This window comes from Schistocerca cancellata, chromosome 1, assembly GCF_023864275.1.
Source record: "Schistocerca cancellata isolate TAMUIC-IGC-003103 chromosome 1, iqSchCanc2.1, whole genome shotgun sequence".
Taxonomy (NCBI): Eukaryota; Metazoa; Arthropoda; class Insecta; order Orthoptera; family Acrididae; genus Schistocerca; species Schistocerca cancellata.
In genome coordinates, this window is record NC_064626.1 from 1,274,769,055 (window position 1) to 1,274,794,007 (window position 24,953).

The 24,953-nt window shown below is 47.0% G+C and overlaps 1 protein-coding gene and 1 non-coding gene across 2 annotated transcripts in view; both read left to right on the plus strand.

Annotated features, from left to right (window-relative positions):
* Positions 1 to 24,953, plus strand: part of LOC126095059 (myeloid differentiation primary response protein MyD88) — a 131,000-nt gene that overhangs the window by 13,945 nt on the left and 92,102 nt on the right. The window contains exon 2 of the mRNA XM_049909746.1: positions 582 to 707. Within this exon, the coding sequence (XP_049765703.1) occupies positions 582 to 707 (126 nt within the window). The remainder of the gene's footprint in view (positions 1 to 581; positions 708 to 24,953) is intronic.
* On the plus strand, positions 20,396 to 20,469 carry Trnaa-ugc (transfer RNA alanine (anticodon UGC)). Its single transcript has one exon. It is a non-coding gene; the product is annotated as a tRNA-Ala (tRNA).

The following is a 24,953-nucleotide window of genomic DNA, read 5'->3' on the forward strand; positions in this document are numbered from 1 at the left end:
CTCAGTTTTGATTTGCCAGTGCCTTAGAAAAAGTATGTATTTATGTTCTGACAAGATCCATTTATTGGCTGCAAGGTTTTACAAACCTTGTCTTTAGCTTTGGTATCTGACAGTAACGACCCAAAAGGCCAAGATTCTTACAAATACTTTATACATTTTCCCTATCAACAGCTGTAAGTATATGGTCACAAACTAATGCTGAACTTTTTGATTACCTTGTATTAATGTTTGCCATATTTGTCACTCTAAAAGTGTCAAAATGTTTAGGAAGGTATAACCAATTTCACCCTCAACATCTCTGCTACTATACATGTATTGCAGTTACCTATCTCGTGATTGGGTGAGATTTTGACTTATACATGTCTGTGCTCTTGTAGCCCTTATTTTGCTCTGTGTATTTTTGCTGCTAAACTCTTTTGCCCATTTCTGTACTTACCAGACTTTCACACAGTTAATTTGCAATTTGTGTCAGGTAAAAGGAATTTAAATGTAGCAGCTTGTGTACACCTTTTCTGTTTTTTTCGATGTTCTAAGGTTATACACATATGGTGTCAGCTAAAGTGTATCTATTCTGTTCACAGGGCAGGTTTCGAGGAGCCAGACTTGTTTCAGGTTTCTATTAAAGCTCTGAAACCTTCTACACAAGACATGGTTTGCAGCTTACTGAATCCCTTGAAAGTTATTCCAACAGATGAAGGCCTGCCAAGGTTTGTTTATGAGATAACTAAATCTTTTATGGGAGCTGAATGAAACAGATTCCATAGTTCCTTTTTTAGGAAATGCATTTGAATTTGACAGGAATGTCTTGAGCAACACATTCACATAGTACAGCTGTGCATCACAAAGTTCTTGCATTTGCTGACTGGTTGCTTTTCCATAAGATTTCATTGAAAGAGGTTTGTCATTGTGCTAGAGATTGTGTGGGTGGGGTACATTTTTTTGTGTGTGATTATTACTCTGTGTGTGATGAGATATGTGATAAGATTAAGATATGTTATTGATTATACAATGGAACATTCAACATGGAATAACAATAATATGGAAAGGATAGATTAGTCCCCCCCCCCCTCCCCCCATGGAGGAGGCAATGAAAAAGTATGCTAGATACATTCAGCTATTGGACCAAGCCCTTCATCAAAACATAGAAAACACACATGCATTCACACAAGCACAACTCCCATACACAGGGCCACAGTTGTCTCTGGACATTAAGGCCCTTTGTGCCCTGAGACAACAGTGGTCCTGTGTTTGATTTGTGCTTGTGTGTTTGTGAGTCTTTTGTGCCTTATGAAGGACTTAGTCTGATAGCTGAACATATCTATAATTCTTTTCCATTGTGTTGTCTGCAACTCAGTGCCACCTCCATGTGGGGAGTAGCAAGTGTTGATCATGCATAGACATATTTATAGTATGCACACTTGTTTCCATACATACGAGGGTGTTCAGTAAGTACCACTTTTAAGAGTAAGGTGCCATTTAGTTTTCATTTCTCAACTTTGTAAAAAGTCCCCGCCATATTTCTTACCCATCCAAAACTTGGGAGTTGTTGAGAACTCTAAAATATGCCTTTGTCTCATTTGAATAAAATGTTTTCCCTGTGTACCATTTCTTCATGTTTTGAAACAAGAAGAAATCAGAGAAGTAGGTCAGGTGAAGAGAGTGGAAGGAAGGGGGAGCAATTAGTAGTTCAATTCATGCTGTTTTATGGCGACTGTTTCAGATGGCGGTGTTGGCACTTGGGTTTGGGGAAACAGCACTTTCTTCTTCACCAAATGTGGCCATTATTTCTCCCAATTTCTTGTCAAAGTGGTCCAGTAGCTCACTGTATTGTTGTTCAGTGCTTATTTTTTCTATTTCTAAACTTTCTGTCATCACCACAACATTGCAAATGTCCTTGTCATGCTAGACAGACTTCTTCTCTCTTGAACACCGTTATGCGACTGGTTAATACTTGGAGGGGCTACCGCTGGGAACAACAGGTGTCATTTGCTCAGGCTCACGCAAGTTGTTGAAGTGGCACCCAGTTGAAAGAAGTGCACCAGGTCATTGAGTGATATCGTCATCATAATCACATTATCAGTATTACTATTATTATCTTCTTTCCTTTCTCAGACCTTAGGTCTGGTTAAAAATGGAAAGTGACGCGGACCTTGATCAAGCGTGACTTCCTTTTAACTGTACGGTATATGTTATATTGCATTTAGGAACTTCCGGGTGATTGAACATGTATCAATAATTACGGATTTCTGTAGTTGTATGTATAAATTTGGATGTAGCTGTATTGCATTGATGTACTGGTGGATATTGTGTGGTATGACTCCTGTAGTTGATAGTATAATTGGTATAATGTCACCTTTATCCTGATGCCACATGTCCTTGACTTCCTCATCCAGTTGGATGTATTTTCCAATTTTTTCTCCTGTTTTCTTTTGTATAGGGTATGGATATTTCGATTAGTTGTGTTAATTTCTTCTTTTTATTGGTGAGTACGATGTCAGGTTTGTTATGTGGTGTTGTTTTATCTGTTACAATGGTTCTGTCCCAGTATAATTTGTATTCATCATTCTCCAGTACATTTTGTGGTGCGTACTTGTATGTGGGAACGTGTTGTTTTATAAGTTTATGTTGTAAGGCAAGCTGTTGGTGTATTATTTTTGCTACATTGTCATGTCTTCTGGGGTATTCTGTATTTGCTAGTATTGTATTATTATTGTATTGTATTATTATTATTACTACTACTATTATTACAATTTCTCAGTGGGACTGTGTTTATCTCTTTTGGAACAAACTGTGTTTGCCATCTTTGGAACAGAGTCACAAGAAGCAACCATTTGCTTCAATTGTTGCTAGGTTTCAGCAGTGTTGTGATAAATTCAGGTGTCATTGATGGTGACTGTGTGAAGCAAAATTTGTTTGTGTATTGCTTAAATTGTTACAAAAGCTGCTTAGAATTTGAAATCTGCCTCTACTTCTTTTCCACCATCAGAAATCGTAGTATTTGTTGATAACATGTTTTCTTATTGCCAACTTATGAAGTAAAATATTAATTGTCCAAGTGCCATTCCCTTAACACTCTATGGTGTCTGCTAGGATCACTAAATCCTCAAGGACAGCCATTGATAACATTTTTGTAGACAAATCAAAGGAACAAAATCATATCATAAAACCTGTTATAAATGGACTATCAGATCATGACATGCAGCTCCTTGTTTTAGATGTAAATTCTAAGCAGATTATCAAGACTGCTAAATCTGAGTACAGGAGAGTAGTCAGTCAACCAAAAATTGAGTGTTTTAGAAAACTGCTCAAAGATATGAACTGGAAAGATGTTTATAGTGCTCATGACATGAATGAAAAATATAATACATTCATGAACAATGTCTGTACCATGTTTGAAACCCCCCTGTGGGTTCGGGGGTTAGAATAGGCCCGCGGTATTCCTGCCTGTCGTAAGAGGCGACTAAAAGGAGTCTCACATGTTTTGGCCTTATGTGATGGTCCCCTCTCGGGTTTGACCTCCTTCTTTCTAAATTATTCCGAAGAGCGAGCCAATTGGGGAAGGGCGCCTTACATGGTGCACTGTATCCGTCGTGCAATTAGACCTTTAGCCGGCTTTCACGTCGTTGCAATGGTGTCCCGCTCGTTTTCGATCTTTAGGGTGGGGATACGTCCCTGGGTGCGATTACCACGCTGCCCTCTGCAGTGTTTCTTTTAACTGCGACGACGACCTTGGACAGTTTTGCACCTAAGATCCAGCACGGTAGCCAGTCCGTTGTGGTGGGGCCGCCATGTACCCTCTTGGTTGTAGCCCCCTGACAACACAGGGATCGCTCTACTGATGCCTGCGCCGTTAACTCCCCACGTATGCCAAGGAGTAGATGCCTATCCTCCTGGGGTATCAGGACTCCCGGCAACGGCCATCCTGCCAGGTGGCCTTTGCTGTGGCTGGGTGGCGCCCGTGGGGAGGGCCCTTGGTCGGAGTAGGTGGCATCAGGGCGGATGACCCGCAATGAAGCGTGGTACATCATCTCTCGCTGGCGGCCAGCCGCCAGCAGTCTCTAAGCGTTCTCGGGCTCAATTTAATGCTCAGAAGTACGATCCGAAAACGTTCCCCTCCCTGGCCACGCCGTGGGAAGAGCGTAAGTCCCAGGATGGAGGTAACAGTTATTCGCCCCGATTCTTAGTTTGCACGAGAGCTGATGGGGAGTCTTTTCTCTCTACAAAGCCTCAGTTCTTCGTCGAGCATTTAGAGGACAAGTTTGGGGAGGTGGAGGGCTTGTCTAAAATGCGCTCTGGCTCAGTACTGATACAAACGGCATCCTCCGCCCAGTCACGCAGGTTACTTGCTTGTGACAAGTTGGGGGATGTTAACGTTACTATTACTCCACATAAGAGTTTAAATATGGTCCAGGGTGTTATTTTCCATAGGGACCTCCTTTTGCAGTCTGATGACGAGCTGCGCGCCAACTTAGAACGTAGAGGTGTTCATTTCGTCCGGCGCGTTCATCGGGGTCCGAGGGACAATCAGGTTGCTACCGGTGCCTTCATCTTGGCCTTCGAGGGTGATACGTTACCGGAAAAGGTCAAGGTGATGGTCTACCGATGTGACGTCAAGCCCTATATCCCTCCCCCGATGCGGTGCTTCAAGTGCTGGAAGTTCGGCCATATGTCTTCCCGCTGCACTTCCAGCCTCACATGTCGAGATTGCGGACGCCCATCTCATCCCGATACTCCATGTGCCCCGCCTCCCATCTGCGTCAACTGCGGGGAGCACCATTCACCTTGCTCGCCAGACTGCAGAATATTCCAGAAAGAGCGCAAAATCATGGAATATAAGACCCTGGACCGACTGACTTATACTGAGGCCAAACGGAAATACGACCGATTACATCCTGTGCGAATGACAACTTCCTACGCCGCTGCTACAACACCTGTGCTAGCCCCATCAGTTTCGCGCCTTCCGGCCGGATCGACGAGTGGTGCAACTCCTCCTGCCCCCTTGCCAGTGGGGGGCTCTACCCACCGGGTTGCTCCTGTGCCACCTACCTCAGGAGCAACACCATCCCCCCCATCGGGGACGTCGGTCCCCGCTTCTAAGCCGGAGAAGTGTCCAACTTCTTCGGCTTCTCACGCTCGCAAGGGGTCCCTTGGGTCCCTCCCTTCCCAGGTTTCCACCGGCGGGAAGGCTGACGATAGCCAGTGGCGTAAGTGCCCACAATCTGCAGGTCGAAGGGCTTCCCGATCCTCCTCAGTCCCGGAGACTGAATCGGTGAAGCCCTCCCAGCCAGTTCAACCCAAGGAGCGGCGTGAGAAATCAAAGAAGAGCAGCTCTAAGCCCAAGGAACGCGCGGTGGTAGCCACCCCATCGCTACCTTCTAGCTTTGCGTCTGAGGACAAGGTGGAGATTCTGGCGTCCGCTGAGGACCTCGATCTCGCCGGTCCCTCAGACGCCGTGAATAGCAATAGCACTAGCACAGGTGCTCAATCGGAGGCAGCAGGTGACCCAGCGGCGTAATCTGCCGTCCCAGTCCCGGCACGCCGTTCTCAGCCATGGACAAAACCATCCTCCAGTGGAACTGCAGCGGTTTCTTCCACCATCTAGCTGAGCTCCGCCAACTTATCAGCCTTCACCCTTTCCTCTGCATTGCTCTGCAGGAAACTTGGTTTCCAGCAATGCGCACCCCCGCCCTCCGTGGCTATCGGGGTTATTATAAGAACCGAGCAGCTTATGAAAGGGTGTCTGGTGGCGTCTGCATCTATGTCCTTAACTCTCTTCACAGCGAGTCTGTCCCTCTACAAACAGCTTTAGAGGCTGTCGCTGTTAGGGTGTGGACGCCTCAGGCTCTTACCGTCTGCAGTCTTTACCTTCCACCGGAGGGTGATGTCGCGCAGCATGTCCTGGCTGCGCTGATAGCCCAATTGCCGCCACCTTTCTTATTACTGGGCGACTTTAACGCCCATAACCCTCTGTGGGGTGGGTCAGTGGCAACAGGCCGAGGCGCCACCGTTGAGCATTTATTGTCGCAGCTCGATCTCTCGATTTTGAATGATGGTGCCTCCACACACTTCAGTGTGGCGCATGGCACCTACTCCGCCATTGACCTTTCAATCTGTAGCCCTAGCCTCTTACCATCTGTCCACTGGAGTGTGTATGACGACCTGTGTGGTAGTGACCACTTTCCGATTTTTCTGTCACTACCACAGCGTCACTCTTCTGGGCGCCCTAGCAGATGGGCTATGAATAAGGCTGACTGGGACTTGTTCTCCTCCACTGCCGCTATTGAGCCTCTCTCAACTGATGCCATTGATGCGGTGGTTACATCGGTCACCGCCGGCATCGTCACTGCCGCCGAGTCTGCCATTCCCCGTTCTTCTGGGTCCCCTCGGCGGAGGGCTGTGCCTTGGTGGTCGCCTGAGATCGCTGAAGCGATTAAAGATCGCCGGCGGGCGCTCCAGCGTCACAAGCGACATCCCTCTATGGACCACCTTATCGCCTTCAAACGGCTGCGTGCGCGGGCCCGCCTCCTTATCCGCCAAGGCAAGGAGGAGTGCTGGGAGCGGTATGTGTCCACCATTGGACTCCATGTCACTCCATCGCAGGTCTGGGCCAAGATTCGACGGGTCTTCGGCTATCGGACCCCTGCCAGCGTCCCTGCGCTCTCACTGAATGGAGCAGTTTGTACTGACTCCGACGTCATTGCAAACCGCTTAGCAGAACATTTTGCTATGAGTTCCGCTTCTGCGAATTACCCCCAGGCCTTCCGCTCCATTAAAGAGCGGATGGAACGTCGGAGCCTTTCTTTTCGCACCAACGCTTCTGAACCCTACAACGCTCCATTCAGTGAGTGGGAATTTCAGAGTGCCCTTGCTGCTTGCCCTGATACCGCTCCCGGGCCAGATCGCATCCACTGTCAGATGCTGAAACACCTTTCAGTGGACTGCAAGCGACGCCTCCTCGACCTTTACAACCGTCTCTGGGTCAAGGGTGAGTTTCCGTCGCAATGGCGGGAAAGTATTGTCATCCCCATTTTGAAACCTGGAACGAATCCTCTGGAGGTGGACAGCTACCGTCCCATTAGTCTCACCAACGTTCTTTGCAAGTTGCTTGAACGGATGGTGAGCCGGCGCTTAAATTGGGTGCTGGAGTCTCGGGGCCTTCTGGCTCCGTCTCAGGGTGGGTTCCGTAAAGGCCGCTCCGCCACCGACAATCTGGTGAGCCTTGAGTCGGCCATCCGTACAGCCTTTGCCCGCCGTCAGCACCTGGTCGCTGTCTTTTTCGACATGCGGAAGGCGTACGATACGACATGGCGTCATCACATCCTTTCTACGCTTCATGGATGGGGTCTTCGGGGCCCTCTGCCGATCTTTATTAGAAATTTTCTGTCGTATCGTACCTTCCGCGTGCAAGTCGCGGCCTCATATAGTTCCTCCCTCGTCCAGGAGAACGGGGTACCCCAGGGCTCTGTCCTCAGTGTATGCCTGTTTTTAATTGCAATAAACGGTCTCGCTGCGGCAGTAGGAAATTCTGTCTCCGCTTCCCTGTATGCTGACGACTTCTGTCTTTACTATAGTTCTATTAGCATTGCAGCAGCTGAACGTCAGCTACAGGGCGCAATCCGCAAGGCGCAGTCTTGGGCTGTAGCGCGTGGTTTTCAGTTTTCGGCTGCCAAGACCCGCGTTATGCATTTCTGCCGGCGCCGAACGGTCCATCCTGAGCCGCGGCTTTATCTTGCCGACGAACTTCTTGCTGTGGTGGAGACCCACAGGTTTTTGGGTGTCCTTTTTGATGCCCGGTTGACTTGGCTGCCTCATCTCCGGCAGCTTAAACAAGCGTGTTGGCGGCATCTCAACGCCCTGCGTTGTTTGAGCCACACCCGCTGGGGCGCCGACCGATCTACCCTGTTGCGGCTCTACCAGGCGTTAATCCAGTCTCGCCTGGATTATGGGTGCCTAGCTTATGGCTCAGCATCCCCATCTGCGTTGCGGGTGCTTGACCCACTTCACCACAGCGGGATACGCCTTGCCACTGGTGCTTTCCGCACCAGCCCTGTGGACAGCGTCCTAGTGGAGGCAGGTGTACCTCCACTGCGGTTCCGACGCCAACGTTTGCTGGCCGCTTATGCTGCCCATGTTTTTAGCTTGCCCGGGCATCCAAATTATCGTGTCCTCTTCCCGCAGTCAGTCGTCCATCTGCCAGACCGTCGGCCCCGGTCGGGTTGTCCGATCGCCGTACGCATCAAGGAGCTTCTCTGCGGGCTTGGGTTTTTCCCAGTTCCACCTCCTTTCCGGGCGCCTCTGCGTACACCCCCGTGGTGTGTTCCTCGCCCTTGCCTTCGGCTCGACTTGGCACAGGGCTCGAAGGACTCGGTCCCTCCAGAGGCCTTCCGCCGCCGCTTTTATTCCATCCTGGCCACGTATCAGGGCTCTGGAATTGTTTACACCGACGGTTCGATGGTTGCTGGTCGTGTCGGGTATGCGCTAACTCTAGGGGACCATTCCGAACAACGGTCCTTGGCGGCTGGCTGCAGCGTTTACACTGCTGAGCTAGTCGCCATCTTTCGTGCCCTAGAGTATATCCGCTCCTGCTCAGGTGAGTCCTTCGTTATCTGTAGCGATTCCCTGAGCGGTTTACGAGCTCTCGACCAGTGTTTTCCTCGTTCTCGTCTGGTGATGGCTATCCATGAGTCCCTGCATACTCTTGCGCGTTGCGGCCGCTCTGTGGTCTTTGTGTGGACCCCCGGTCATGTCGGTATCCCGGGCAATGAACATGTTGACCGCCTGGCGAAAGAGGCCACGAGTAAGCAGTCTCTGGACGTTGGTCTCCCAGAGACTGATTTGCGGGCAGTCCTCCGCCGAAAAGTTTTTGCGCTTTGGGACGCTGAATGGCGCAATCGGATCATGCCCAATAAACTCCGTGCCATCAAGGAGACGACGACTGTGTGGCGGTCATCCCTGCGAGCCAACCGCAGGGACTCTGTCGTCCTTTGTCGGCTCCGCATTGGCCACTCCCACCTGACACACAGTTATTTACTGCGCCGGGAGGACCCTCCTGTATGTTGCTGCGGGGCGGCTTTGACAGTGGCCCATATTTTGTTGGCCTGCCCCCTTTTAGCTGTGGTCAGGCAGACATTTGCGCTGCCTGATACGCTCCCTGCCCTCTTATGTGATGACCCTGGTATGGCTGACTTAGTTTTCCGTTTTATTCGGGCAGGGGGTTTTTATTATTTACTCTGAGTGTTTGTTCTGTTCTTTTGTGTTGATTCTGGCCATTGGCCTACGATTTTACGCTGAGTTTTTAATGTGTTCTCGGTGGTTGGCTTTTCCTTTTTATCTCTATGGTCGGCCAACCACTGTCACACTCTGTGTGATTTTAATTTGTTTCGTCTGATCTCTGTAGGAGTATTTCTTGTCCTGTGTCGTCTGACGTCTTTCCTGTTGTTCGTTTTTTATTCTCTTTGGGTGGTTTTACTTTTTTTTGGAAAAAGGGACTGATGACCGTCGCAGTCTGGTCCCTTTAATCCCCCCAAACCAACCAACCATGTTTGAAAACTGTTTTCCTCTAAAAGTTACCCAAATTAAACAGAAGTCTATAATAAAACCATGGATTACACAAGGAATAAAGATTTCCTGCAAGACAAAAAGGAAAATCTATCTGTCGACCAAGAATAGCGTCAATGCTGATGATTTAGCTAAATACAAGGAATACTGTAAAATATTAAAAAAAGTAATTCAGACGTCTGAACAAATGCACTACGAGAAGAAGATAGCAATGTCAGGGAACAAAATAAAAACAATATGGGATATAGTGAAAGAGAAGACTGGTAGAACCAGAAAGGAACAGGAGGAAATAGCATTAAGGGTAGATGACACATTAGTAAACGATGGGCATAGTGTGGCAAATCTATTTAACAAGTACTTTATATCCGTTACTGATAGAATGGGACTTTCAGGATCAGTAAATAATGCCCTTCAATATCTGTAACTAGCTTTCACAAATAGCTTCAGGTACATGAATATATCACTCACTTCGCGAAAAGACATAACTTCCATAATAAAATCTTTAAAAACAAAGCATTCTAGTGGGTATGATGAAATATCAACAAAGTTAATTAAGGCATGTTCTTGTGAGTTTAGTACAATTCTAAGTTACTTGTGTAACCAGTCAATTATAACTGGGACATTTCCTGACTGGCTAAAATATGCAGATGTTAAGCCTCTATTCAAGAAAGGGGATAAAGAGATACCATCAAATTACATTTGGCAGCATTCTCAAAAATTTTAGAAAAAGTAATGTACAGGCAGCTGCTCAACCATCTGACCACAAATAACATATTATCAAGAACACAGTTTGGATTTCTGAAGGGTTCTGATATCGAGAAGGCTATTTACACCTACAGTGAAAATGTACTTAATTCATTAAATAACAAATTACAAGCAGCAGGTATTTTCTGTGATTTGTCAAAGGCATTTGATTGTGTGAACCACAACATCCTTTTAAGTAAATTAGAATTCTATGGTGTCACGGGCAGTGCTGCAGAATGGTTCAAGTCATACCTCACTAACAGGAAACAAAGGGTGTCAGTGCAAGGGACTAGTGAATTAAGTCATCAGTCATCATCAGAATGGGAAGAAATTACATGTGGTGTCCCACAAGTATCCATCTTAGGGCCATTGCTTTTTCTTGTGTACATTAATGATCTTTCGTCAGTTACACTGCCAGAAGCAGAGTTTGTTTTGTTTGCAGATGACACAAGTATTGCAATAAATAGTATGTCGAGTGTTGTTCTAGAAAGATCTGCTAATGACATTTTCATGGATATTGATATATGGTTTAAAGCCAACTCACAGACATTTGTTATCAGTAGGTTCAAACTCCTTGCACATATTACAGATGTGCTTTGGCACCTCAAATGGAAATCACTGGAGGGAAGGTGGTGTTCTTTTTGAGGAGCAGTGTTGCGAAAATTTAGAGAACAGATATCTGAGATTGACTGCAGAATGATTCTACAGCTGCCAATGTACATTTTGCATGAGGACCATGAAAATAAGATTAGAGCTCATATGGAGGTGTACAGACAGTTGTTTCCCCCTTAATCTGTTTGCTAGTGGAACAGGAAAGGAAATAACTAGTAGTAGTAGTAGTAGTAGTAGTAGTAGTAGTCAGTGGTGTACATGTTCCGCTTTTAGCCCACCCATGCTTGCCCGGTGGCCAAATGTGTTAAGTGTAAAACTAAAGAACAGCTGGACCATTTCGGCAAATTTTTTTTGCTGTGCTCGTAATTATCAGGACAAGGTTTTTATGAAATAAAATTTTTGGAAAATCAACCGAAAAAGTGGAAAATTTGAGAAAAACTGAAGTGCTTTTTCATTGTGTCCGTGTGTATTGCATACAATCTTGATGAAATTTTGCACACTATACCTTTAACCCAAGAGGAAGGTCACAGTCTACATAAAATTTCGTAGGTTGCATGGCAGAGGTTACTTTACCTAATGGAATTGGACAAATTGTACGTTTTTATTCCGATCTTGATGAAATTTGGCACACTTGATATTCAACGCAGGATGAAGGGCGCTGTCTGCTTAAAATTCTGAATGGTGCATGGAGGACGGTACTTTACTTATACACTTCTATACCAACCTACAGTTTTAGTCCGATCTTGAAGAAATTTTGCACACTTGACCATCAAGAGGAACATCACTGTGTACATAATATTTCGGACAGTGCATGGAATACAGTACGTTACCCCCCAGGGGGTTCACAACTCTTTTGTGGACACGTGCGTAGCGAGCACGGGACCCCGAGCTAATGTGGCCCTCCTTCCTTTCCGTTCCTCATCCTTCCCCCTCCCCCATCTTCGCCCCCCCCCCCCCCCCCCTCACCTCTGGCTCTTTCCTTCCCTTTCTCCCCCTCTGGGAGTATGGTTTGTGCCTACGTCTGGAGACGGACGCTCTAAACTGTTACAAATTCCTTGCTTTCTATACTTGCAAGTCTTCGTCCTTCCTCTGTCCTTCTCTTTTCCTTCCCGCTTCTCTCTGCACTTTTCTCCGCTGCGGCGTTTGAGACCCCTCTTCTTTCCTTTCCCTTTCTCTTTTTTTCCTCCCTGTGCGTGTCTGAAGGCCGACCCACGCACTTCCATGCGTAGCCGGTGACGGGGTAATGCGTAATTCCCCGCCCCGGGTAGACAGGTAGGACACGTACGTACCCCCTGGTAACGGCCAGGCCCAGGGAGGGGTGATTACCTGAGCTGATACCTTCCGAAAGTGCCGATTGGTCCCTCCGTCCGTTTGTCGGGAGGTGTGACCTGAGGTGTGAACAATCACCTAAGGCGGGAGTGCCCTCAGAGAGGGTCCCCACAAGGAAGGAGCGCGCCATCGGAGACACTGGTAATCATGGGGGATTCTTCCACAATGGTTTCCTCACCTTCCACTATGTCTGCTCACAAACGTAAGTTCACTGAGTCTCAGCCACAGACAGTTCTTCCATCGTTGCCACAGTTCCTTGTTGTTTCTCGGTCTGACGAAGGTCACGACTTCTCCACGGTCAACCCTTTCATTATTCAGAAAGGTGTCGACGCAATTGCAGGTCCTGTAAAGTCTTGTTCCAGATTACGGAATGGCACCCTGTTGTTAGAAACAGTCAGTGCCCTCCAGGCACAAAAATTGCTGCGTACTTCTCTGCTCCACACCTTCCCTGTCCGGGTGGAACCGCACCGTACCTTAAATTCGTCGCGTGGAGTCGTTTATACACGCTCCCTCGATGGATTGTCTGATGAAGAAATTCAGCACTACCTGTCTGACCAGGGCGTAACAGCTGTTCATAGAGTTATGAAAAGGGTTGACATGAACATCATTCCAACCCGCACTGTCTTCTTGACATTTGACAAAGTTCAACTCCCATCGAAAATCAAAGCAGGTTATGAGATAATTTCCGTTCGCCCTTATGTCCCAAACCCTACGCGTTGCTATCGGTGTCAGCGGTTCAATCACACCAGCCAGTCCTGTTCCAATCCGGCCAAATGTGTTACGTGTGGCAAGGATGCCCATGAGGGTGCTTGTCCACCTCCATCCCCTCGCTGCATCAACTGTATGGGTGACCACGCTGCTTCCTCTCGAGATTGCCCCGTTTTTAAGGACGAAAAGCTCATCCAGGAAATAAGAGTGAAGGAAAAGTGTCGACCTTTGCTGCTCGAAAATTATTTGCCAGTCGCCAGCCCACCGTGCCTCAGACAGGAAAATACAGCACTGTCCTTGCTTCTCCTCGGCCAACAAAGGAGGCGGCCATGCAGACTTGCGACTTCACCTTTAGTGCCACGGTCGTCAGATCGGCCAGCGCAAAGATCGCCCGTTCAACCTCACCACTTTCGCCTGCCCACTCTATGGCTCACCCTTCATCGGGTTCTGCTAAATCTCGAGCCCAAAAGTCAGACACCAAGCCTTCCAAAAAAGAGCATACTCGTGAAGAGTTTTTATGTACCACAACTTCCCAACCATCGGTTCCTCCTTCATCTAAACATCATACTTCTAAGAAGGCTACAAAGAAACCCAGTTCCTCTCCTTCTCCGCCAAGGCGTGTCCCATCTACAGCACCACCTGGCGGAAATCGCCCTCGGCCGTCTTCTGTGTCGCCGAGGCGCACTGCTGGTGGCCGGTCAACCGGCCGATCGCTGGTGGCAGGAGCTGCTCCTGACCAACCTATGGATCAGGATCTTCTGCCTTCGGCTGAATGCCATTCCATGCTGTCAGTCGCTAGCTCTGAGCAGTCTTTGAGTTGACAGCAACTTTGGTCACATTCCTCCATTTTCTGTTCACCCCATGTCCATTATCCACTGGAATATCCGCGGCATTCGAGCCAATAGGGATGAATTGTCGATCCTCTTACGATCCTACTCACCGGTCATCTTCTGTCTTCAGGAAACAAAGCTGCATCCCCATGACTGCTTTGTTCTCCCTCATTTTCAGTCCGTCCGATATGATCTCCCCTCTGTTGAAGGCACTCCAGCCCATGGAGGACTCATGATTCTTCTCCATGATACTCTCCATTATCACCCAATCCCCTTAAACACTTCCTTCCAAGCTGCCGCTGTCCGTCTTTCCCTTTCCGGATACACGTTCTCTCTTTGTACTGTCTACATTCCATCGTCCACACCAATGGCACGAGCTGATCTCCTTCATCTTCTTGGTCAGCTTCCACCCCCCTATTTGCTGGTTGGGGACTTTAATGCCCACCACCCGCTTTGGGGATCTCCACATCCTTGTCCATGTGGCTCACCATTGCTAGACGTCTTCCACCAAGTGGATCTAGTTTGCCTCAACACTGGGATCCCTGCATTTTTATCTGCCTCCACGACGAATTTATCTCATTTGGACCTTGCGGTCGGTACTGTTCCGCTAGCTCGGCACTTTGAATGGTTCGCCCTTGATGATACACACTCGAGTGACCACTTTCCGTGTGTCCTTAGACTGCAGCCTCAACTGCCATACATACGCCCGCGACGATGGAAGTTTGCCCAAGCTGATTGGACACTTTTTTCGTCTCTAGCGACATTCGATGACTGTCACTTTCCCAGCGTCGACGATGAGGTCACACATATTACCGACGTTATTCTTACGGCTGCGGAACATTCAATACCACGCACGTCCGAATTGCCCCGGCGCCCCCCAGTTCCTTGGTGGAACGAGGCATGCCGTGATGCAATACGTGAGCGGCGACGTGCTCTCCGCGTTTTCCGCCACCATCCGTCTTTGGCCAACTGTATCCGCTATAAGCAGTTCCGTGCGTGATGCCGTCGCGTCGTACGCGATAGCAAGAAGGCAAGCTGGAAATTCTTTATTAGCTCATTTAACACCTTCACTTCTTCCTTGGAAGTTTGGAGTCGGCTTCGACGGTTCTCAGGCGCGCCTAGTTTCTCCCCGGTCTCTGGGCTCACTGTCGCGCATGATACATTCGTGGACCCCGTCACAATTTCTAACTCGTTGGGTCAGCACTTTGCTGAGATTTCGAGCTCTTCCAATTACCCGCCAGCGTTTCTCCCGAAGAAACGTGCAGCGGAAGTGCGACCTCTTGCTTTCTCCTCTCAAAATCGCGAAAGCTATAATACTGTTTTCTCCATGCGGGAACTCCAACATGCACTGTCTTCTTCTCGCTCCTCCGCCCCAGGACCGGATGGTATCCACGTCCAAATGTTGCTGCATTTATCAACCCATAGTCTGCATTACCTCCTTCACCTTTATAATCGAATTTGGACCGACAGTACTTTTCCCAGATGATGGTGGGAAGCTATCGTCGTTCCCGTTCCGAAACCTGGACAGGACAAACCTCTCCCCTCTAGCTATCGCCCCATTTCTCTCACGAGTAGTGTCTGTAAGGTTTTGGAGCGTATGGTGAATTACCGTCTAGCGTGGTGGCTGGAGTCCCGCAGTCTTTTAACACCTGCCCAATGCGGATTCCGAAAGCATCGTTCTGCCGTTGACCATCTTGTTGCTCTCTCCATTTATATCATGAATAATTTTCTCCGGAAATGCCAAACAGTAGCAATATTTTTTGATCTGGAGAGAGCATACGATACCTGTTGGAGGACAGGTATCCTCCGCACACTGTTCTCTTGGGGCTTTCGAGGTCGGCTGCCCCTTTTTCTTCGCGAATTTATGGCAGAACGCACATTTAGGGTGCGGGTGAACACTACTCTCTCCCACACTTTCTCTCAAGAAAACAGGGTACCCCAGGGCTCCGTGCTGAGTGTTGTACTGTTTGCCATTGCCATCAATCCAATTATGGATTGTCTCCTTCCTGATGTCTCGGGCTCCCTCTTTGTGGACGATTTTGCGATCTACTACAGCTCTCAACGGACCAGCCTTCTTGAACGACGTCTTCAAGGATGTCTCGATCGCCTCCACTCTTGGAGCATCGAAACCGGCTTCCGTTTTTCTCCCAGTAAGACCGTTTGTGTTAATTTTTGGCGACGTAAGGAGTTTCTTCCACCCTCCTTACATCTAGGACCTGTCAACCTTCCGTTTTCAGATGTCGCTAAATTGTTGGGTCTTATGTTTGACAGAAAACTATGCTGGTCCTCCCACATTTCGTATCTTTCGGCTCACTGTCTGCGATCCCTCAACACCCTCCGTGTCCTGAATGGTACCTCCTGGGGAGCGGACCGAGTGGTCCTTCTCTGCCTCTATCGCGTCTTAGTGCACTCGAAATTGGACTATGGAAGCATAGTCTACTCCTCTGCTCGGCTGTCTATTCTTCGGCGTCTCGACTCTATCCACCACCGTGGATTACGTTTAGTGTCTGGAGCTTTTTACACCAGCCCTGTGGAAAGCCTTTATGCTGAGACTGCTGAACCTCTGCTGTCCAATCGGTGAGCAGTCCTTCTGAGCCGTTATGCCAGCCATCTGTCTTCCATGCCTGCTAATCCAGCCCATGACATATTTTTCGACGCCTCCTTTGATGTAGGGTATGCAGGTCGCCCCTCATCCCTACTACCACCGGGAGTCCGCTTCCGTCAACTGCTCCATTCTCTTTCCTTCCGCTTTCCTAAAACCTTCTTGACAACTTGGGGTACAGCACCGCCTTGGCTCCGTCCCCGGATCTGCCTGCTCCGTGACCTTTGTCGATTTCCCAAGGATGGTACCCCTTCACTTGTTTATCGTCGGGCATTTGCTGCTCTATGTGCACAAATGATGGAAGCCACATTTATTTACACCGATGGCTCGAAAACATCATTAGGTGTAGGGAGTGCCTATGTTGTTGGCAACACCCCAAATCACTTTCGGCTTCCCGACCAGTGTTCGGTCTATACTGCGGAGCTTTACGCTGTTCTCCGGGCTGTCCACTACATCCGCCGCCATCAGCGGATACAGTACGTTATCTGCTCCGATTCTCTCAGCTCTCTCCTCAGTCTCAAAGCTCTTTACCCTGTGCACCCTCTGGTCCACCGGATTCAGGACTGTCTGCGCTTGCTCCATCTGGGGGGCGTCTCGGTGGCGTTCCTCTGGCTCCCGGGACACGTTGGTATCTGCGGAAATGAGGCGGCCGATATTGCAGCCAAGGCTGCAGTCTCTCTTCTTCAGCCAGCTATTCCATCGATTTCCGTCGCCGATCTACGGAGCGTTTTATGTTGTCGTGTTGTTCATTTATGGCACGCGCACTGGTCGACACTTCCCCAAAATAAATTGCGGGACGTGAAAACTCTTCCTTGTGCTTTTGGACCTCTTCCTCCCGAACGCGTCGTCGGGAGGAGGTAATTTTAACTAGACTCCGGATAGGGCACTGTCTTTTTAGCCATAGACATCTTTTAAGCGGCGATCCTCCCCCACTCTGTCCCCACTGCTCTCAGTTGTGGACGGTAAGACACCTTTTAATTGAGTGCCCCTATTTTACTCCGTTACGCGCCCATCTACAGCTGTCGCCTGATATATCGTCAATTTTAGCCGATGACACGCGATTGGCCGATCGCGTTCTAGAGTTCATTCGTGCCAGTGAAATGTCGTCAGTCATTTGAAGTTTTTTTTGGGACAACCAACCCCCTTCTGTAGTGAATTTTTAAGCCTTCCTTCTGCTTTTAGTTTCTCCAATTTTATGACTTTCGTTCCCATTGCTGCTAGTTTCCGTTTTCGTTTTTTTACTGTTTCCTAAGTCACAGACCGGGCGCTAATGACCTTAGCAGTTTTGCGCCCTAAAACAAAACAAAAAAAAAAAAAAAAAAAAAAAAAAAAAAAAAACCAGTACGTTACAAAAGATTTTGACATCGTTTGCGGGTTACCATGAAAGTTGGCTCATGTGGGCATATATATATATCTGTGTGTGTGTGTTACAAAAAGGTACGGCCTAACTTTCAGGAAACATTCCTCACACACAAAGAAAGAAAATGTTATGTGGACATGTGTCCAGAAACGCTTACTTTCCATGTTAGAGCTCATTTTATTACTTCTCTTCAAATCACATTAATCATGAAATGGAAACACACAGCAACAGAATGTACCACCGTGTCTTCAAACACTTTGTTACAGGAAATGTTCAAAATGTCCTCCGTTAGCGAGGATACGTGCATCCACCCTCCATCGCATGGAATCCCTGATGTGCTGATGCAGCCCTGGAGAATGGTGTATTGTATCATAGCTGTCCAGAATACGAACACGAAGAGTCTCTACATTTGGTACCGGGGTTGCGTAGACAAGAGCTTTCAAATGCCCCCATAAATGAAAGTCAAGAGGGTTGAGGACAGGAGAGCGTGGAGGCCACGGAATTGGTCCACCTCTACCAATCCATCGGTCACCGAATCTGTTGTTGAGAAGCGTACGAACACTTTGACTGAAATGTGCAGGAGCTCCATTGTGCATCAACCACATGTTGTGTCGTACTTGTAAAGGCACATGTTCTAGCAGCACAGGTAGAGTATCCTGTATGAAATCATGATAACGTGCTCCATTGAACGTAGGTGGAAGAACATGGGGCCCAATCAAGACATCACCAACAATGCCTGCCCAAACGTTCACAGAAAATCTGTGTTGATGACGTGATTGCACAATTGTGTGCGGATTCTCGTCAGCCCACACATGTTGATTGTGAAAATTTCCAATTTGATCACGTTGGAATGAAGCCTCATCCGTAAAGAGAACATCTGCACTGAAATGAGGATTGACACATTGTCAGATGAACCATCTGCATTAGTGTACCCGTGGAGGCCAATCAGCTGCTGATAGTGCCTGCACACACTGTACATGGAACGGAAACAACTGGTTCTCCCGTAGCACTCTCCATACAGTGACATGGTCAACGTTTCCTTGTACAGCAGCAACTTCTCTGACGCTGACATTAGGGTTATCGTCGACTGCATGAAGAATTGCCTCGTCCATTGCAGGTGTCCTCGTCGTTCTAGGTCTTCCCCAGTCGCGAGTCATAGGCTGGAATGTTCCGTGCTCCCTAGGACGCCAATCAATTGCTTCAAACGTCTTCCTGTCGGAACACCTTCGTTCTGGAAATCTGTCTCGATACAAACGTACTGCGCCACGGCTATTGCCCCGTGCTAATCCGTACATCAAATGGGCATCTGCCAACTCCGCATTTGTAAACATTGCACTGACTGCAAAACCACGTTTGTGATGAACACTAACCTGTTGATGCTACGTACTGATCTGCTCGATGCTAGTACTGTAGAGCAATGAGTCTCATGTCAACACAAGCACCGAAGTCAACATTACCTTCCTTCAATTGGGCCAACTGGTGGTGAATCGAGGAAGTACAGTACATACTGACGAAACTAAAATGAGCTCTAACTTGGAAATTAAGCGTTTCCGGACACATGTCCACATACATATTTTCTTTATTTGTGTGTGAGGAATGTTTCCTGAAAGTTTGACCGTACCTTTTTGTAACACCCAGTGTGTGTGTGTGTGTGTGTGTGTGTGTGTGTGTAAATTAAGAAATCCTTCTCCCTCTATACTGCTAAATGGTCTCGGGTCCTTAGCACACATTTTGACGCTCTTTTCAGCCACTAAATCTTTGTCCTCTTTCAAGATATTTACGGAGTGAGGGAACTTCTTGTCAAATTTGCACACGTCGTAACATACTCAAGGTTCGCCAATAAGTACTTAAGAGCTTTTTACACAGTTTGTATTGAGACACACCTACTGATTTATTTGAAGCGGCCTCATAAGTACACGAAAACGTTCCCCATGTGGCACTTGTGCTCTGTTTCGTTACCGGCATGTATTCGCCAGTTGTCAATTTTTTTTCAATCTCACTAAAGTTCGACCTATTCATTGTGCTGCCCCCACCGTTGCTATAAATGAACTGCGGGCTAACTACCTGGCTACTCTAGTCACGGTAGCTTGACAGCGCAACCTGTTGTCAGGCGCAGCACAAGCAGGCTGCAAGGGGAATTTGTACATCTCTGGTGGTACTAGTAGTAGTAATAGTAGTACAACAGGGCACCCTCTGCCAATATGTATGTAGACGTAGATGCCCCATGGAAGTTTGTGGAACCTATGCTGCTCACAATATATGAAACTCACCTCTTTGGTAACATTAAAAGCTCTGTATAGTTGTTGACAGATGATGCAGATCTTTAGAGCAAAATTTCAGTTTCAGAAAGTTGCAGTGAAAGGTTTGTTAGTCACTGGAAAGATCACTTTATCTGGGAGTGTGTGTCCAGAGTGATGTAAATTGGAATGACCTCATAAAACTAGTTACAGGAAAGGCAAACATTGCCAGAAATTAAGGTTAGAGAATAGTTCATATGTACGAAGCTGGTATCTGTACAGATACCACTGGTGATCTTGCAGCTATGGAACAATGAAATTTTAATGAAATCCAGACCATTAGTTGCTTGCAGGCATTGATAAATAGTTGAAAATGTACCAGAGATAAGTCCCTGCACTCGCACTATCGTCTGTGTCCTCGGTGGCTCAGTCGGATAGAGCGTCTGCCATGCAAGCAGGAGGTCCCTGGTTCGAGTCCCGGTCGGGGCATACATTTTTCAACTGTCCCCGTTGATATTTATCAATACATGTAAGCAGCTAAAGGTCTAGTTTTCATTATAATTTCATAGTTCATATGTGGTGATGTGTTGCCGTTCCACATTTCGTTAGGAAACCCAAGAAGAGCAGTGTAGATGCTGATGCACATAGTGAAGTAAGTGCAACTGTATGTTCAGGTGGGGCAGCGGTTAGCCAACTGGACTCGCATTTGGGATGACAGAGGTTCAAATCCCTGTCTGTCCGTCCAGATTTAGATTTTCTGTGTAAATGCCAGGATGGGTTCTTTGAAAAATAACACAGCTGATTTCCTTCATCCTTTCGTAATCTGAACTGTTCTCCATCTCTAATGACCGCACTGTCAATGGAACATTAAACTCTACATCTTCCTTCCTTCCTTCCTTCCCTTTGTGCGTTCAGTATTACAGCAACAGAATAGAACATTGTTCCATTAGACTATCAATACAATGAAGGCTTTAACGACCGGATGTCATAGTTGCTGACGAGTCTTCCAGGCAGTATGGAAGTGGTCGAAAAAACTTTTCAGTTCCTGACAAGTTGGCAAGACTCTGTGGTACCAGAAGCACCTTCGAAGATGTCCAGCACAGCTCTGAACAAAACACTGAGAGCCGAGAAGTTTCTTTGACCACGGCCATTCAGCTCGGATGACTCATCAGCAACTATTAGACCTTCCTTAGAAGGGATCACTGAACGTGTGGGCAAAATTCCCCACTGAGCAGGTATAAGTCAGCTTTCTGAAGCAGCAACAAAATAAAATATGAGACAACATACTCTTATATTATACAATACTTTTAGCATAATACATCCTGAAATTAAAACAGTATCAGAAAAACTACTCTAAAGTAAACTATTTAGAGTTCAGAGAAACATTTCAAGAGTAAGATTGAGCCTTACTGTGAATGCTGTTCTTTGGCATGGAGTGAGATAGTTGCTGATTGTAAGAAGCTGGAAATCACTCTTAATGGTGCCAAGTGATTGGGAGCTGCAATGAAAGAGTGTATGGGGTAAATGCTGAGAGATATGTACCGGAGATACCAGTTGCATTTCAAGTACTAGCCTCTCCAACCGGTATTATCTCCTTGGCTGGAAGTACAGGATCCATCATCGCTTGTCCACTCGATGGTGAGTGATATGTCAGAGGCATGTTAGTGACACGTCTAGAGGCTCTGTGCGGGGGACACAGGGATCAGGGAGAACTCAGGTTATTACACCCACTCCCTTAACAACAAGTTCAACGTCGTTACTGCCTGCCACTGAAACTGAACCTGAGTCAGTGAGACTTACGCAACCTGTTGAGAAAAACGCCATGTGCTCTGTCAAGGGAAAGCAAACACAAAAGAGTAGAGATATGTTAATCACCAACATTTAAAGCTTGCAGCGAATGATGGTACCCCTAGTGAAACGCCAGCTTTGGAGGGATCACCTTGTCCACTCTGTGTATATACCTAGAGGCTTTGTTAAATGCATTGAAGACACTGATCCAGTAGCATTGAAGGAACAGTGTACAACCAACTCCAGAATGTGTCATATGCTGGATTGGATTATGCCTGTCGTCTGGGAGTCTGAAGTTCCATTTGGGCATTTCAATGACTGGCTGAGAGAATTGGGAAGACCAGCCTTGCTCACAATTTCAACAAAGCTCACAGTCTGTTGCATTGTTCCCAGAACTGATTGGAGCTGTCTGGTTCACAGCTGAGTTGAAGGCTTGAACCAGAGATGTTGAAGGTTCTTTGACTTCCTGAACTTACGCCAAAGGTTGAGAATTGTTGGGTCCCCCTAAATGGGTCAAGCGTGCAGTACACATTATGGGCTGCTACCAATGTGGCTGGCTGTGTTTTGGAATGTACACAAGATAATGATACCTGTAGGAGATACCAAAGTTCTAGGGTAGGATTCAAAGAAACAACTCCCACAGATATAACAATTAAAATCATAGTGATCAGTTGCTAAAGCTTTCACAACAATGTCCATGGTTCGTAGTAGTGCAGAAACTCGGTGGAGGTCATATAATATACTGCCAGAAAGTGGCTAAAACCCAACACTGTGAGCTTTAAAATTTCCTAGAACTAATAGTTTGGGATCCCACTCATTACGGAAATATCCTAGACCTAATAGCAACACACAAACCAGATCTCTTTGAGGATGTTCATGTTGTTGATAGCTATGTAACTAATAGAAGAGTTCATGGTGGAAGGGACCCTCCATTACAGACAGTCACTGTGTGTGTGTGTGTGTGTGTGTGTGTGTGTGTGTGTGTGTGTGTGTGAGGGGGGAAGGAGGAGGAGGAACCTTCTGAAGAAACAGAAAGTAGTGCGTAATAGGGGTCAAAAAAAGGAGGAAAAATTTGTTGGGCTAAAGGTAGAGAGATACTGAATGAAATGCATTTCAGCTGTCAAAAGTGTTGTGGGAAGCCTTCAGCGTCTACTGTAGCACAGTATCATTAAAAAGATCTCTCACAAAACCCAAAGAAATTCTGGTTATATGTAAAGGTTGTCCAGTCACTCATGAATGACATTTGAAACGACATTGAAGGTAACAAAGTAAAAGCTTTCCTACAAAATTTCAAAAACCAATATTATATGAAAACTCTAGAACTAGTCTTCAGCATCCTAAACATCACTTCTGTATGGACTGTAAAGACAAAATTAGGCTAAGTACAGCACACACAAAGGCATGTAAACAGTCATTCTGCCCATGCTTCATAAACAATTGGGACTGGAAAGAACTATGGCAAATGGTACTATGTGTAAAAGTGTTTGGAGGGGGGGGGGGGGGGGGGAGCAGACACTATTATGTGCCAGGATGGCGTGCTGGACGTTGGGTGTGAACTAACAGTTCCTCAGTGGTCGTAGGATCATAAATGCTTCATTAGCAAATACTTTCTCAAATGGTGGCTGTTGGCAGTGGCTTGAAGGTGTGCATTGAACCCCAGACAGCAGTGGCTGCCTCAGAAAATCCAAAGGTGGCGTACTTGGCCACAGCGGGATGTGGTCGCCGGTGGGAGTGCCGGCTCAACTGAGAACAGTGTCGGCTTGCGACCCCGCAGACATGGTGCCGACATCAGGAGTCGGCAGTTAGGTGGTGCATGTGTGGACAGCTGGTGCTATGGCAGTTGGTCAGGAAGCTGGTTTGCCCACATGGCCATGGGTTTTTAAGCCTATGCTGAGGGGTGTCATTGCGACACATGTTAAATACCCTGTGCCATGCTCATCAAATTGACTGTGTCTGTACATGTAGATGTATAAGATCTGGTGGCTGTGGTTGACCTCTGCCAGTTCATCAGTTTGGGTTCATGGCATACATTGGCATGAAAATGAGCTGCAGCTCCTTCGTTTTGCAGCCACACTGCCTGACAATCCTGTTGTGACATCCCTGTTTGGAAGGAGGGAAGAGCCTCTCCAAGGAAAATTAGGTGTATTGATTCTTCAGTCTAGCTGGCGTTGGATGTGGTCTGTATGACCCAATCACAAATAATCACAGTTTGTACATTCACACTTAATCAGTGTGGCGTGTGGAACCCCTTCAAAGTTGTACAAAAAGTCTTGTTCAAAGACAGCAGTTTGAGCTGAGTGTGGACCGCCAGCAAGATTTTTGTGCTAGTTTATAAGCACAGGTGAAACTTCGGTCCACTACTATACTCTAGAGATAAAACAACAGTCAAAGCAGCGGAAACATGTTGATTCACCACAACCAAAGAAAGCACAGGTAATAGGGTCAGTCAGAAAGGTCATGGCATCAGTTTTCTGGGATGCGGAAGGTAATCTGCCGATAGATTATTTTCTACTGCTCAATCGCAGGACAATACTACCAAACCTCCTGGACCAACTGTAGCAAAAGATACATAAATAAGACAAAGTTTGATAAGCAAGGAGGTCCTCTTTCATCAAGACAATGCGCACCAATACACAAATGTAGTCGCCATGACAAAAATATGAGATAAAGTACATATTATTGCTACACCCACCTTATTCATCTGATTTGCTTCCACCGGACTTCCATCTCTTCGCAGAGTTCGAAAGTTTCCTCAGTGGATGAAGATTCTCTTCAAATGAAGAACTGACAACTGAAGTTGACCATATTTTGCAGGCCTGGGGGAATCTAATTTTCATGATGGGCTCAAGGCATTGGAACATTGCTGGATGCTAGTAATTGATGTACAGGGAAACTAAATTGAAGTCATTTATTTCCATTCCCTTTCAAGAAGTTTTCAAACTACCCTCATACAATTTGGGAAGAACTCCATGCAGTAAATGTGGTAACTACTTGCAGCTTTCTAGTCCCTCATAGTATTTGCTTAGTGACTGTGGGCATCAGTGCGATACAGAGTGTTTTTGTTGGGAAATCTTTCTGCGTAAGATCGTCCAGCAGCTCTGCCGTGCAGTATGCTGCAGCATATTGGTCGTTTCATTACTTATGTACTGGTACATGTTGTAATGTTGTTGTCATCGTTACTGCAC